This window comes from Aplysia californica, unplaced genomic scaffold, assembly GCF_000002075.1.
Source record: "Aplysia californica isolate F4 #8 unplaced genomic scaffold, AplCal3.0 scaffold00057, whole genome shotgun sequence".
Classification (NCBI taxonomy): Eukaryota; Metazoa; Mollusca; class Gastropoda; order Aplysiida; family Aplysiidae; genus Aplysia; species Aplysia californica.
Window position 1 is genome coordinate 410,966 of NW_004797327.1, and position 16,998 is coordinate 427,963.

At 41.8% G+C, this 16,998-nt stretch overlaps 1 protein-coding gene across 1 annotated transcript in view; it reads right to left on the reverse strand.

Annotated features, from left to right (window-relative positions):
- Positions 1-3,310: 3,310 nt before the first annotated feature.
- Positions 3,311-16,998, reverse strand: part of LOC101849909 — an 81,314-nt gene continuing 67,626 nt past the window's right edge. The window contains exons 2-6 of the mRNA XM_005093045.3: positions 16,290-16,466; positions 13,791-14,023; positions 10,414-10,533; positions 9,880-10,005; positions 3,311-7,238 (exon numbers count right to left, since the gene is read on the reverse strand). Of these exons, the coding sequence (XP_005093102.1) occupies positions 4,608-7,238; positions 9,880-10,005; positions 10,414-10,533; positions 13,791-14,023; positions 16,290-16,466 (3,287 nt within the window). The 3' untranslated portion in view covers positions 3,311-4,607. The remainder of the gene's footprint in view (positions 7,239-9,879; positions 10,006-10,413; positions 10,534-13,790; positions 14,024-16,289; positions 16,467-16,998) is intronic.

Sequence of the window (16,998 nt, forward strand, 5' to 3'; positions counted from 1 at the left end):
CACAAAAAAGAAGGAGTGGAGATAAAGACAATAGATGTTTGATAGGAAAGAAGAAGCAAACCACACCAGAACACCCGCCAACCACCGACACACAATAAAGACAAAAAAATCAAAACGGATGTCCGATATATGTCAGTTTATTCACCCTCAGAATACACTCTCCAAACCAATGACTTCTCGAGAGTAAAATAATATTCCAAGGGCAAAATTTGAATTGACAAAAACACTAATCTGAACAGTGCAAGGACACAAAGACTAACGTGATGTGAGGCACATCGCTAACAAAGTCGTTTCTTGAATCTCACCTTCCGTGTGGACAGAGGAATACAGACCAGCACAGATAACATTAACATGAAAAATTTGAAATCACGGATAGCTCGTACAATTTGCCATTCATCAACTGATATCTCTACAATCTTTCATTGTCGGTTATTTCAAATTAATGTCAAACTTATTTTTGTCAATCCCTGACGTGTTTTTTGTTTTTATAAAAGTTTAAAGGCACTTGCAAAACAATTAAGTAATACAAGTGCTGAAGATTAGAAGTGTTACTAGATAGTAAAATACAGGAGGAGAGACAAGAAGTCTGATAGGAAAGAAGGAATAAACCACACCAGAGCCCATGCTAACCACCAGCTCTCTCTGTGTCCAACAGTAATTGCTGGGTCGTTTGTAGCTTATGGCCAGTTGGCATGACAAAAGCCCACACATTCCCACAGCAGACAAGCTGGGATATATATAACAACAATAGAAGAACGGTAGAAAGAAGTGAGCATACCAGAGGCCCGACCAGCTACCCTCAAGTGGGAGACTGACACTGCCAAGTCATACACTTTCCCCAACCCAAATGTTGGTACCTTCTCCGTCTACCGTGTTATTGTGTATTGCATCCAAACACTACTCCTGTAGCTTCTTCACTTATGTTTTAATTAAAATTTAACCCTATCCAAACGTCGTGTTTTACTTTTACTATCGTATTCATATGACGTGGGGAACTCTGCCACCACTTTCAAAGAGGAAATTCACTCATTAATCCGATCAGTATGCTTTGCATAGCAGTCTGTCAAAATGATTTTTTGAGAAATACTGAAAGAGTCAAAGGGATCTTCATACTAGAAGTATTCTAAAATGTTAAGAATACAACCCCGGGGGTACAAAATGACCCCCCGGCATACGGATAGGGTTAAAAACCTCGTCTCAGCTTCCCCAACCAACCATAGTCTTTGATGCTAATAATTTCTCTTCAGCAGAACTTCAGTGTTTCTGTGGGTGGTTGGCGGATGCTCTGGTGTGGTTTGTTCCTTCTTTCCAATCAAACATGTACCATTATTATCTCTCCTCCTTCTTATCTTTGTATGTTACCCTCTAGTAACACATTTAATTTTGGGCACTACTATACCCTTAGAAGTGTTTGCAAGTCATTAAAACTCTTACTGGAAACTCTCCTTCTCACACACATATCCATGTACCTACGTTACAGTGAATCTCTAGTCTTATGAAAAGGATCACACCACTTCTGTCAAGAATTTTTCTACAGTTGTAAAAGAATGAAATTCAAATCAAGGATGAAGTTTAAATATAACTAAGGACATAAAGCTTTGAGAGGTGCACGAATGACAATGGCGCTCACCTCCAATGCTAGAAAATGTTTGTTCAAGTAAGTAAATAGTGAAATTGAAAATCTCGGGGAAAAGATTCTGTAGCTGTACAATTAAACATACAGTGGGAGTCTGCGTAGACCATACATGGTCTATTCTAATAGAGGAAACCAAAAGTAAACGAAACACACACACACCCTCCAGATTTTTTTTCTTAGCTATTACTATTTGAGCAGTCCCTCTGAACTAAAAATACTGCTAAACTCAGGAAAATTTGGTGGCCTCCCAGATTTCTGTTTAAGCTGACTCCACCATATTCTCACTTCGATGTGGAAACAATGTTTCTAATACTACTATATCATTATAATGCCATCAGTTTCTTGTATAGATCACTGTATATTAGCTTACTCTGGAAGATCAATATTTTGCCAGTTACAGACTTTCTTTTCTTTTCCTTGGTGCCATTCTATAACTTTTATTTAAGTGTTAGTCTGACTTTTGCAAAGGGTACTGTTGAGATTGAACTGAAAAAGGAGAAGTTAATACTCGACTTAACTTCCACAATATTAGATAACTTTCTTGCAATATTCATTTCCCATCTTGACCAATCATGTCGTCGATAAAACAATAAAACAACATATTTGTGTCTCTTCATGTTGCCATAGTGCCACATAAAATGAGACTATCCATGCTATTTCCGAATCTGTGGGACCGGCCACTTCATTGCCACAACACACTGACCAGGCGTTCTTGAAAAAAACTCCTGTGACCAACAATCACGTAAATAAAGAGGGGGAGAGTGGGAGAGACTGAAAACCAAAGGAACATTCCCCCATCTATCCCGGCACTTATTGCTTAACCCTATCCGTACGCACTGGGGTCATTTTGTACCCCTGGGGTTGTAATCTTCACATTTTAGAATACTTCTTGTGTGATCCCGGCACTTATTGCTTAACCCTATCCGTACGCACTGGGGTCATTTTGTACCCCTGGGGTTGTAATCTTCACATTTTAGAATACTTCTTGTGTGATAAACTCTTTGAAACTTTCAGTATTTCTCAAAAAAATCATTTTGACAGACTGTTATGAAAAGCGTACCCATCAGATTAACGAGTAAATTTCCTCTTTGGAAAGTGGTGGCACAGGATTCCCCACGTTGTATGGATACGATAGTAAAACACGACGTACGGATAGGGTTAAGTTGCTGTGTCTAGCTTTCCCACTGCCGAGTTATGTTATAATGTGTGAATCTATGGGCCAAAGGCCTTTCAAATCAATAAAATCATCTTGAAATCTGGCTTACCCATGCAATGAGTACCAAAGTTAAATATCCTAACTGAGTCTGAAAAATTGAAAAAATTAAGTTTAAGGTGCATCACTGAGGGCCTGCTGGTAGATAAAGGAACCAAAACAGGGAAGTAGTAGTCTCTGTGAGTATGGTAATATTGTTGACGACTTGTAGCCTACAGCATGGAGAAAATTATTTATATAGTGAAGTCCATTAAACCGGACACTCAATCCGAAAACAGCGGTAAACCGAATTAATATAAATTCCCTCATTTCTTTATCTTTCTTCTATTTCAGCTAAACCTCCAAAGAAAATCTGGTGGCCTTTGGTTAAAGCAGACTCCACTATAGGTACCTCCCACTTTGTGTACATGCCTCCATTAAGATTTCAGATTTAAAAAATGGAACACATCTCTTTCCCTCTCTTTCATTTTAATTTCTGTCTTGCTTTTCCTATGCCACACACATATATAGCTTATACCGGTACTCAAAATATCGAAATAAACCAAATCTCTCAACAAGGACTCATTGATAAAGTTGCCTTTCTTTTTCTCACTGTAGCCCCCTCCCCACTACCTTGTGGCAGGCCCTTCCCTTCTCTCGCTCACAATCAATGAAAATACAGGGAGACTTTTGTTGTTCCCATTAAAAATTACACAAACATACCATTAAAAATAAGCATAAAAGTCCCAATCATGTCAGTTTACCTAAAGAATACTCGACTTGCATTAGTGTAGTGCTAAACTGAAACGAGTGCTACATTCCACAAGTTCTGTTTCACTTCCTTCCAATTCAAAACCAAGGTCTCAAAGACAAATTTTTAAGTGTAAAGACTCCCTCATACATACAAGTTTCATCTTATGTAAAAAAAAAAAAAGAAAAAAGAAACAAAGAAAGAAAGAAAAAAGAACTTGGTTGTGAAAAAAGTGCTAACCAAGGCAGTTTTGTCCTCTTTAAAAAGTTCAACAGTGTGTTAGAGGAGGTTCCTCATCTTTTGATATGTTACAAAGCTTTTACTTTGTGCAAGTTCAAACTAGACAAGAAACCAAGGTAAACACTTGCACACTGTGATGCAGACTTTTGTACAATAATGAATTTTATAACAACCTACATCACTCCTGACCTTTTCCTACAAAACTGCAGTATGCAGAAACATTTTTTTTGGTCTCATATTTCAGAAACAAAACTGGAGAGCTAAAACAAAAGATATGCAGGAACTTAGATGATGTGCACCTTAAAAAGGGACCAGTACCTATAGTATTTTAAATATCTTTGTGACGTAACCTCTAGACGTGGTCCTAGTGACTTGCATGGTACCAACACTGAGCTAGGGAGAATAGCAAAAATTAGCTTGAAAACAGTTAAAAACCTGTCTAGCTGAGACAGATAAACTAGAAAAAACATCTTACAATTTATTCTATATGCAGTATGAAGTGAATAAATTTTCTAACATGTTAAATTTACATGCTATAATATATATAATATACTCAAGGCACATTGAGTCACTGTCATGTAAAACATGTCTGTAGTTACAATATTCAAGGAAAAGGGACTCTTTCACTTGAGAACTATTTTTTTTAAAAACTGACACTGAAACCTCTGTCCGTCTTAATGCCATCTGTTGCTAAAATCTTATCATTCAAGAAACGACTTTGATATATGTGCACTCGCATAAATATGTACAAGACATAATTTTCAACAGGAGACTGCATGACGACATTGTCAGTGGAGCTGAATATCTGCATGTGATTCCACACCAGCGTCCATCGTCAGTTGGTCCATGGTGCCAGACAGGAGGGCTTGCACAGTCTCCAGCGGTAGGTCTTGCGCTCCCTGCAGTTGGTACGTGTTCCCATCAGCACTTTGAATAATCAACGTACCATCTTCTGTTTGGTAGATATTTGTCCCTTCAGTCAACAAAGGCTGGGCCTCCTCCGTCTCCCCCACCAACGTGTCTACCAGTCCGACCTCTCCGCTGTCGGAAACCTGGTTGACAATTTGCTGAGGCAGGAGGTTGTTCAAGTCATCCCGACTCTCCTGGTCACCGAGAGGGGAGGAACCGTTCGTATCCCTCACGTCTTTCACACCGGACTCTCCAGGATCCCTAAACTGCAGGCTGGGAACGTCGTCGTTTCTGAGAATCTGACTGGAGATGGCCCCGTTGGTGCCAATGTTGATGGTGGTGCCAGTGAGAGAGCACAGGGCCTCCTTAGACGGGGACGACATGATGGGGGAAGATGGCCGAGCAATGTTGATGAAATCGGATACCGACGAATTAATGATGAACGTTGATGATTGCGTGGTGGTACTGGGGGAGAGGGAAGACAACACGCCCGACTTAATGCTGCTACCGTTACTTTCCTTCAACTTCACGGGCCCAAAGTCTGAGGTGAAGTCAGAAGAGCTGCCATTGATTAAGGAGATCCCGTGGACCCCGGGGTGTAGGTTGCCGTTGGAGAGAGTGTCGAGCGATTGCGGGTCTGACGGGACGACACAAGCCACATGCGAGGAGGCCGTGGCCACAAGAGTGGGGGCACTGCCATCTGCTGCCTGGGACTGGATGAGAGAGAGGCTGTCCGCCAGGCTGGCACCCTCCATGTGGGTCACTGTGGAGATCTGGGGGGTGGAGCTGCTGACTGCCGTGTACACCTCCGACAAACTGTCCGTTGAGGTGTTCAGCGGACCTAGCTCATCCTCCCCGGACAGGCCGAGAACGCCGGAGGACAGCGCTTCCAGGTCGGGGTCAGAAATAGACACCTGCTTCACATCCATCCCGCCGTCAGAATCATTCACAATTGTTGACGCACCAGCAATAAAAGAGTGCTCTGATGACTGTATAAGCGATAGGTGCTCTGGGTCTATCTTCAACACTGACTTATCTATGTCCACACCGCTGCCAAGAATTGGATGATGAGATGGGTTGGAAGCAGAGGCTACCACCACGGGTTTCACAGCAGAAACAAAATTGCTCGCCTCCGTGGAGAGAGATCCGTTGACTGCATTCCCCCGGCCGTTGACCAGTGGTGAAGAGGAAGCCTGCGAGGTGGTGGTGTCATGGAAAAGCTGCCTGGACACTTTCACCTCCGTGGGTTTCAGACTGAGGAGAGAACGAGGGGAGGGCGACTGGCGAGAGGGTGGAGTGCTTGCAGACTTGGAGGAAGAAGGGATGCGAGGGGGGAGGAGAGAAGTGCCTTGCTTCGGCCGCGATTTAGCAGCCATAGTAGGGCTTTGTTGTGGGGAGAAAATGACTTGTGTGGGCTGGCTGTTGGATATAGTCTGCTGAGGCTGTGGCTGGGGCTGCACCGGCTGTCGGACGATGACCCGGTGGGTGCCCACCCCTGTGCCAGACGACAACAGCACGGTGCTGTTCTGCGGATGATTCCCTGAGGGTGCCAGGAGGATAGGCAAAGGTTCGTGTTGCTGGTTACCGTGCCCAGCCGGTGCAGCAATGACCACTTTCTGCGAGCCTCCTGCACCATTTGTGGATCCCAGAATGTAAGGCATGACCTGAGCCGTGGACGCCCCACCCTGTCCAGTGTTGATGACCACTGGGACTGTCTGTGGTTGGCTGGCTCGGTGACCCACTACCGTTGTCTGACCGTTTGCCTGACCGTTCTGTTTGGCATTTGACTTGAGAATGTAGGACACTGCCTGGTGTTTGGATGCTGGAATTGAGATCTGAACAGTGGAAGTGCTGGGCTCCGACTTCACCACTGACACAGCCCGTAAAGGTTTGTACGCAGGAACTGACACTGAAGATGAAGACGATAAAGATGAAGATGATGACGATGAAGAAGAAGGTGGAGGAGGTGGCTGACTGCTGGTGCTGACTGGCTGGGACTTTGGTGAGGCTGTGGAGGAGGCGGAGTGTGAGGACATGGAGGAGAGGGACGAGTCAGATCTGTCCAGAGGCATCTTCTCATCGGAAGTTGCTGGAAGATGAGCCGCTATGGTGAACAAGGAACTGTTTGTGGTACCAGGAGAGACGGAGGATGAGGTAGACACTGCACCCTCGATGGGACGCCACGGGGAAAACGAGGACAACTTCACCCTCTTCGAAGGGTTCTCATTCTTATCCGGAGTGGTGAAGTCGTCAAACGTTCTTTTCAAGGTCGCGGATGTGGGGGTCGCGACCTGACTTCCCGCCTTCGTCTCCTCGGGGTCTCCATTCTCTGCCTTGATGACGATCTTGACCGGGACCCCAGGGGCAGGCTGTGGGGCAACGGCGATGGCCGCGGCCGAGAGTTTGTTGTGTAGTGAGGAGAATGTGTTCGGGTCGTCCTGAGGCATTTCCTCCACCCTGTAGGTGACACGCTCTAGGCCAAGACACAGGGCCATGGACGCGTCGGTTACCTGAAATACACGACACACCACGGTCAGGACATTTATTTATTGTTTGATAGAATGCCATGACTGACATTACCGACATCAGGACACGCCCATGGCTGCCGTTTCTCTTTGGTTTTAGTAAGAGTGTTACGGCACTTGCAACACAATAAGGTCATTTTATAGTTGTCGAAGATGAGAGGGGTGACAAAAGAGTAACAAGCACAAAGAAGAACAAGAACAGATAAGGACAATAGATGTTTGATAGAAATGAAGGAGCAAACCACACCAGTGCACCCACCCACCCCCCGCTTAGAGAATATTCAAAACTACAACACTGATAACTTCTAGAAGCAAGCCTTACACCAACACTTATCAACATGCATGGTGTCATGGTCAGGCTCCATTTCTAGTACAAAAAAGATGAAAAATAAACGCCTATGAGAAAAAAAAAAGACATTTTTATCTCAAGAATCTTGTTTCTGCTAGTCCTGCCAGTTGAATACAAGTCAAGATATTCCCAGTTGAAGGAGGTAGGAATCATCTGGTGTCAGAGGCAAAACTAGAGAGAAAATGACCGCCAAAGTTTGGTTATTTCCATAACTTTAGAGTTCATGGAAACTGAAAATTTACATTTCTTGTGCCTCTAATTCTAATCATCGTTTCTCAGTCAAGTCCACACAGAAATGTGTTTTTAACCTCTTAGCTGCCGTGCCCATAGAATTTACAGGCCTGAACCGTGTAGCCTTGTGCCTATGGCCCGTACAATATTTTATGCATAGCTGCCTACCCCTCTCTGTAGCTATCAGGGATAGCCTTGCTCAAAATCAGGGACATTGACTAATTATCAGGGACACCTTACACATAGTCGTTATACCTTAATACTGCACACCTGCCAACTCTCCCGAATATTTCGGGAATCTCCCAAATTTTCGTCGTTTTCCCGAGCAACAGAAATCTTGTTCAATTTCCCGAAATTCACACTACAAAAAAAAATTATAATGTCAATGTCGTCAGAATGCGAAACTGGACTGTCAGGCCTGAACCCTTGCACTATAATAGTGTAAATAGGTGAGTAAATCCTATGAGAGTAAGAGGAAGATATATTAATATTATTATTATTACTACTATTATGATTATCTTACTAACTCGTTCCCCGTCATAGGAGCCCGTGAAGTGATATATATAACTGTCTTCGAACTCACGGGCCACACTTAATTTCCCTGGAGTCGATCTCTCTTCAAAATTCCCAATTTTTGATTTTCGAAAGTTGGCAAGTCTGAAACTGGTTTGCCAAGGAAAGCTGTTCCATCGCTCCGTAAAGTTAACGAAGTGCGTAAATCTAGACCTAGATAGATCTAAATCTAGATTCTAGATCTAGGCCTGGATCTAGATAGCCTATCTAGGCTAGTTTGTGTGAATGCGGGTGCGACAAAATTAGATTGTGCTGGTCCCCTCTCGCTCTCTCATTAGGCCTTGGCCTTGTGCAAGTGATGTGTGTAGTGAAGGCATCGCGCGATGGTGAAGGTGGAAGTGTGTAGTACTATGTAGGTGTAAGTCTAGCCATCATGTGCGTGTAGGCCTACGGTGTGGTGGCCTCGGCCTAGGAGGCCTAGTGTGTGCTGTCACCAGTCACTGTCAGTCGCCAGTCATCATTGCAATGGAATCTGGTTCCCCTCTTCGCTAGGCCTAATTTTTCTGTTTTAGAAGTAGTATGCTTGCCAGGTTTTTATTTTCCGGGACCGTCGGTCAAAATCCGTATTTCCGGGACAACAACCATTTTTCAAGAAAATCCGTACAAAATATGGATGGCCGGGACAGTGGGAGGCTATGTTTATGGGACTGTGACATAGGTTGTTTTGATACCAATTATACGGGAAGTTACGGCTAAAATCTTGTAATTATTATTGGGCTACCTTTCCTTTTTATGTTTACCACCCTTCTCCCCCCATTTGAAAGCGTCAGATTCAGATTTTAGCTCAAAGTGAAATTTAGACCTAGATCTAACACATCTCTAGATTTAGATCTACCGTACAAAAATGATTTATTGGCAGTAAACACAGATGGGCATACAATATATATAAATATAAATATATTGTGGATTGGACGAGCATTGTATAAGGTAGGAAAAGCCTCCTGTCACTTTCTCTCTACCTGAGGACACCTACACAACCTGTATTCCCCTTTTTTGGGTCTCAGTTTACCATTACTCCAATGTGTGTTGTTTTGTTGTTTTTGGCATCATGTTACTAACTCCAACTTTTCTCCATCTATCTCTCAATGAAATCCCCCCCCCCCAAATTTATATCAATAGAAATGTGTTTCAATGTAAAATGGACATGCAGAAATTCATCAGAAAATATTCATAAATAGAAAAATTATGGGACGAAGAGTGGGGTCACCCCTGAGCAGCCTCGGTTCATGGGATTTCCCCCCCCCCGCACAAGGGCCTATTTACCTGCGTCATTGAAGAGGTTACATGGCCATATAAAAGGTGCTGAGCCAGAAAACAATAATCCTATAAAAATTGCCAAACTGGCTGAAAAATATCAGTTTCTTCGATTTCATTACTATGATGAGCGCCTGATTTCACCACGCTGCTTCACATATGATAAATAGCGCTCTGCAAGCATGATGCGATCGAGAAGAAAAAGAAGAAGCAACCCACCTTGATCATCTTGCACTGCAAATTGTCGTCCTCCAACTCCTCCGCGCTCAGAGGCTTCATGTAGTCGGAGCAAACCTGCTTCACCCGTCGCTTCAGGGCCTCAAACTCTCGGTAAACAACGTCAACCTGGGACGACAGACATTTGTTTGCTACAAACAAGACAAAACTATGCTATGCAAAAACTGACATCCATTTGTAATAAGCAAGACCAATATTACGCAAAAACTGAAATCCATTTGTAATAAACAAGACCAATATTATGCAAAAACTGATAACCAACATGATAACAATTACTTTGTGCTAGAAAAAGCTAGACAGACAGACAGACAGAAACAAAAAGCAAGGAAAGAAGTTGGACCTACAAATGAAAGCGAGGAAAGAAGTAGGACCAGCGAAGGACACTCTCCTACCACTTGCAACAGATGGAAATGACAGAATTTGACCATCAAGTTCTGATTACCTCAGACCAAAAAATTATCTAGTACCGATACATCAAAAATGAGTTATTGTCAAAGTTGTCAAAGTATTTGAGACCTGTGGTTTGGATCCTCCCTTCTCCGACTTCATGAGCAGAAACTCCCACAGGGAAACTCCGGTGACAAGTCTCGGCAACACCACCTCCATCAGTTCTTCATCTGAGCACTTTTTCATCAACTGACGTGATGAAGAGACAAGAAAAAAACAACATTCACAATTCATTGTTAAAGCACAAACACCTTCATCAGTTCTTCATCTGAGCACTTTTTCATCAAGTGAGGTGGGGAATAAAAAAGAAAAAAACATTCACTATTCATTGTTAAAGTAACTCCAACGACTATTCAAAAAGCACAAACACCTCCATCAGTTCTTCGTCTGAGCACTTTTTCATCAACTGACGTGATGAAGAGACAAGAAAAAAACAACATTCACAATTCATTGTTAAAGCACAAACACCTTCATCAGTTCTTCATCTGAGCACTTTTTCATCAAGTGTGGTGGGGAATAAAAAAGAAAAAAACATTCACTATTCATTGTTAAAGTAACTCCAACAACTATTCAAAAAGCACAAACACCTCCATCAGTTCTTCGTCTGAGCACTTTTTCATCAACTGAGGGGGTGAATAAAAAAGAAAAAAACATTCACTATTCATTGTTAAAGTAACTCCAACAACTATTCAAAAAGCACAAACACCTCCATCAGTTCTTCGTCTGAGCACTTTTTCATCAACTGAGGTGGTGAATAGACAAGAAAAAGAAAAGTATTCACAACTCATTGTTAAGGGGATCCACTGGTCAGATCAGTAAAAATTTTGAAAAAATATCAGTTTTCGGATTTTGGAGTATCTTAATAGATACCAATATCAAGGATCCATCTTTAGAAGCCTAATTCCTTTATCAAACTTATAAATAGCTGAAAATGCATTTAAGAGAGGCAGCAATGTAGGAAAATCTTCACCAAAAATTATCTCTCTTTGCAGTTTTCTCAGAATTGTTTATCTGACCAGGTTGCAAAACTATATTGAGTAGATCTCAGAAAGTTACTGTCAGAAGTGTTTCACATTTGGACACAATCTTTTATACACATTTCTCTATAACTTTACAGGAGCATTTTTGCTGTTTATGGTACACATTTGGAGTTTTAGGCCTGTTTTATTTTACAAAATCTTAAAACATTGGAGACCTGAATGTGGTGCACAGCAAGGACTGTAAGGCTCACAAGTCAGTACAGAAAATTCAAATTTGACTCTGTAAGGTTGTTCTACCTACCAACAATAATCGCCATGCCAAATATTAGGCTTCTATCTTGATGAGTGTTGATGATTGACAAAATATAAAATTGGTTTTAAAAATGCTGAACCAATCCTTTATTTTTGATGGTTCGAGATTGTTATGGCTAAAATCTTGAATTTTTTGCTTGGTAACCCTTTTTTGTACTATGTCACCCCCTTTGATGCAGAAAAGCAAGCGTTAGACCAAAAACTATAGCATTTGGGTGTTGACCATAGCTACACCCCCTTAAAGTAACTCCCAAACAAAGGCCTCCCCTAAGCTAGTCCAGCATGACACCACCAGGTAATACAAACCCTTTCTCTTCCACCCTGTAATATTTCTATAGTTGGAATGTCAATGAGAATCTATCTATGGACATACAGGCAGTTTCTATAGTTGGAATATCAATGAGAATCTATCAATGGACATACAGGCAGTTTCTATAGTTGGAATGTCAATGAGAATCTATCTATGGACATACAGGCAGTTTCTATAGTTGGAATGTCAACGCTGTATCTATGGCTGTAATGTCTGTATCAGTATCATCCCTCCCCAAAGCCTTTTCTCATCATTGAGACTTTCTGGTCAGTAAAACATGATAAACAGCAACATGCCCATGCCCTCATATGACCTTATGCAGTTGCGAGCACCGTAAAAAAATATACACTCCCTCCCTCCAGCAATATGCAGAGCACAAGCACGCTTTATCCAGCAGGAGCAAAATAACTTATCACCTCTGTTCTATTACAACTTCTTGTCCCTTGCACAGTGGGATAACACACACTGCAAGCACTAACACAAAATCAATATCAGACACTGAGGCAAGGCTCACAAGCTTCTCAACTCTCCCCACTCGGCCTATTATTCTGGGCACAAATACTGTCTGTGTATACACCAAAAACACACAAGACAAAAACTGCTGATACATCAAAATAGGGGAAAATTTTATCCACAAAAATAGTGAGAGATATAATAATTACAATCAATAGCATTTGTATAGTGCATTATATCCTCGCTCAACAGAAAGCTGTATGTGCTTTACACTATATTATTATCATCTCAGGTCAAACATCAGCGCATAGCATAGCTTCGTTCTGGAACTTGAGTTGTGGGAAGAAGAGTTGTTGAAAAGTTCAGTACCCTCTAGACTCCGTTCTACCACACACCAACGTCAAATTTGCATGTCATGTCTTTTTCGTTTTTAGTTTGAGTACGAGTTTTAGTTTTACTGCACTTTCAACGCAGTTAGGTCATGTAAGTGGCGAAGATTAGAAGCATTACTAGAGAGTAACGTACACAAAAAAGGAGAAATGAGGGCGATAGATGATAGATGGGAAAGTGCCTTTACATATTTGAAGGGGTTGTGAAATCCACACAACTACCACACAATAAGAATCAATCAATTCCACCAGGCTTAGAGGACTGGCAACAACTTAGAACAATTTCTTTACAAGTCAGCAAACTTGTTCTGGAGATTGCTTTGAAGAAAATTGCCTGCCATACAGTGGATTTTATTCTCAGGGTTCAAGATTGTATCATCTAAAAAGATGAACTGACATATTCAACACCAATTTTTTAAAAGCATCATCCCATTTATCCAAAATTTAAAAAAAATATGCAATCAAATTTGAACCTCTCAACTACTCAAAATCCAAATATAACATGCTGACTTGCCCCCTCATTGGTTTGGCAACAGTGCAAATCTGAAACTGAACAGCCAGCTTGCACAAAATAAAACTCCCCCCCCCCCCCCCCAACAATAAACAAATCAAGCAGGTCTCAGTTTCCTTGAGGGATAGCCGATATAATTAGAGCTGTCATTAACCCCATCTACTATATGGGAGGTATGCTGACAAAATCTGTCACTTATCACAATCCACAAATGGAGACATTGGTCAAAAATCGACACTAGGGTCAAATTTGTAGATTCTCTGCCGATACCGTATTCTTTAACTATAACATGCCTCTTATTATTTCATACTTATAAATTGTAAAAACTTCACCTATAAGTGAGAAGTATCTATTTCCATAAAAGGCTTGAACCCGAGAAATAACTCATTTTGTCAGCATGCTTCACATATCACAAAATTAACGATTAAAGATATGCAATAAAAGACATCCAACAGACATTTAACTGAACATTAAAACAATTTTTAAATCACCTCTTTCAACTTAGACTTCCGCCGGATTTGTGCATTGTATCGGAAATGGGCGCCCCTCCCCCGGAAGCCTCCCCTGCCCCTCCCCCTTCGGACGACGGGGGAGCTGGCACCGGTGGAGTTGAGGGAGTCCTGGGTGTTGGAATCTTCCGAGAAGTTGTCCAGGCCGCCCGCCTTGGGGCCCTCCGTGGGTGTGTCGGACATGAGGGACAGGCTGCCTTCCTGAAGAGAAGCATCTAGGGATAGAGAGAAAACAAGGAGGTTTAAAAATTGTTTAATCATAAAATGTTATACACCCTCATCAACACAATATAGATCTCATGTAGCATCGGTGGCCTCGTGGTTAGGCTCTTGGTCTCATAAAACCATAAGGTCATGGATTCAAATCCAATCAAAAGGCCCAAAGTGGTCTCCCTGGAAATGGCATTTTAAAACGAATTTTCCTCACTTCACCCAGGTGGGAATGTGTACCCAGCTATAAGAAAGCAAAACATCTCGACAACCTGTTAGTGTGTGAGCACATTTAAGGAGCAATACGCAGCTTGCAGTGCACGCAACCTGGGAAGCTGAGAATGTTTCTGAGTGTTCTACAATCTGCTGGGGTAATAATAGTTGTAAAGCGTGTACAGCATACTACAGAGCATGAATATGTGCTATCCAAATGCAATTATCATTATCATAATTATCATTATTTGCTTCAACTCTGCCTGGAGGGATCAACCTGGAAAGAGAGTGTGTGCACACATGCACACATTATATGTCATATACGGCTACAATATATTATGCAATATATTATATATACATGCAGTAGAAATTGTGTAATTGTATAATAAGACGGCCAACCAATGTCAAGGAGAAAAGAGGTTGTCTTAGATAGGTGGATTTCGTGGACTGTGATAAGATTGTACGAAACATGCAACAAGGGGAAGTGGAAGTGGCCATCTGTTCAGGTGATTGTCTTGAACAGGTGGCCGATTGACCAGTTCCAGTTCCAACTGTATATATAGAAACAAATGGGGGTGTTCTCGTAGTTTAGAGGTATGGTGTTCACCTTTCATTCAATAGGTCCCGGGTACAAAATCTTACAGCAACGGAAAACGTTCTTCTTTAAAAAGATCCCTTAGAGGTCCTAAAATCAATAAAAGAGTAGCCTTCGGCTGCCACCTGGGCAAAATTCAAAAATAAGTCCTACAAAACTAAAAATGCTTAATGTGTCCCAAACACTCATCGCTCATATGACCTTTGGCAGTTGCGAGCACCATAAAACACTTACCTAGAAAAAACAAACAAACAAACAAAAACAAAACAAATGCACGTACATAATCAAGCATGTAGGAAACAACGTGAAAGACATTACAGCTGGGACCTGGTGAGTGTTTCTTTTCATATTCTAGTCTCCAATATAAGGGACAAACTTCCATATAAGATAAAGAGTGCTCCCAATATCCATAATTTCATAACAGCTGAAGCATAACTTATTCAAAAATGCATACCTGTCATAACTATGTTAATATTTCTGGTATGTACATGCCTGAGAGTGAGACTGAAGCAATTAAGGGTGAGTGTGTGTGTGTGTGTGTGTGTGTGTGTGTGTGTGTGTGTGTGTGTGTGTGTGTGTGTGTGTGTGTGTGTGGTGTGTGTTGTGTATTTGTGTGTGTGTGTGTGTGTGTGTGTGTGTGTGTGTGTTTATTTGTGTGTGTGTTTGTGCATGTGTGTGTGTGTGAGAGAGAGAGAGAGAGAGAGAGAGAGAGAGAGAGAGAGAGAGAGAGAGAGAGAGAGAGAGGGGGGGGGAGAGAGGGGGAGGGCCTTTTATTGTTTGTTTACAGCCTTTCCGGTAGATTTTACTGTGGCTGTGAGCTTTTATTAGTATTCTTCATTTTTGGGGGTAAAAAATGTGTTCTTTGACTGAAAAAGCGATATTGGCATGTTTTTAGAAAATGGATATGAATATCATGAAGAATATTTCTTACTATAAATATTATCGTGGTTACTCCTAAACTCTACTACCATCATTATTATCAGTACTTTGTGTAGCAACATTTTTCCCTATGCTGCCAGCACTGCCACAGCGCAGGCGTGCCTCATTTAGCATCGCTACAGGAACCTTTGACAGTCTGTCTCAGCAGTCTTATCAGTTCTCTGCAGTCAATTATAGATTATCAGCTGACCTTGCACTGAAAGGTTTGACTTTTAATCTTCTTATAAAGCCAGAAGGAAAGGACTTGCTTTGGAGGAACTAATGCTTCATTCTGTTGTTCTCTGAAAATATTTTCTTGTTTTTGGAGGAGGACGAGGAGGAGGGGGAGAAGGAGGAGGGGGAGAAGAAGAAGAAAAGGACACGAGGAGGAGGAGAAGGAGAAGGAGAAGGAGGAGGAGAAGGAGAAGGAGAAGGAGAAGGAGAAGGAGAAGAAGAAGAAGAAGAAGAAGAAAAGGACAGGAGGAGGAAAATGAAAAAAAAAAAATTCTGATTACAAAAACATATAAATACTTAAGTTTAGTTACCTTTACTATCTTCCCCGTCCAGCGAGCCATTGTGTAAGGAAGAACTGCTACCATTTTCCAGCGGGGTGGAACAGTGGTCAGGGTTGAGCCGGTAGTGACGAGCCAGTCCCGCCTGGCCGATGTAAGACTTATCACACGTCTGGCACTTGTGGTTCTTGGGTTTGCCGGCGCCCAGAGCTGGGGAGGACAAAATCATTCATTAACACTGCTGCTAAAGAGGGTTTTTTTTATTATTTAAAAAAAAGTTTTAGTAGTTTTACGGCACTTGCAAAGTTGCAACACAATAAGATCATGTAAGTGCCGAAGAATAGAGGTGTTACAACAAGATAGTAATAAACACAAAAAAAAGAAGGCGAAAGATCAGGACTATAGATGTTTGTTAAGAAAGAAGGAGCATATCACAGGAACACTTGCCAACAACCCACAGCTAATGAGTAACAGGTAACATATGACAAAAAGACAGAGAGATTAGGACAATATCGTCCTTGTCTCTCTCTCTTTCTTTTGTTCGCAAGCATATCATATTATGTTTGATAGGGAAAAGAGCACTTTTTAGACATGTCCAAAAAAAAAAAAAAGATGAAGGCGGAACAGAAATGGGAAAGTGCAGAATCACGACCTACCAGTGGCACCTTCCTATCAGCCGAACTGACAGGTGGACCACGGGGGAAGCTCATGTCAGACAAACAAAGCTATACCACAACACCTC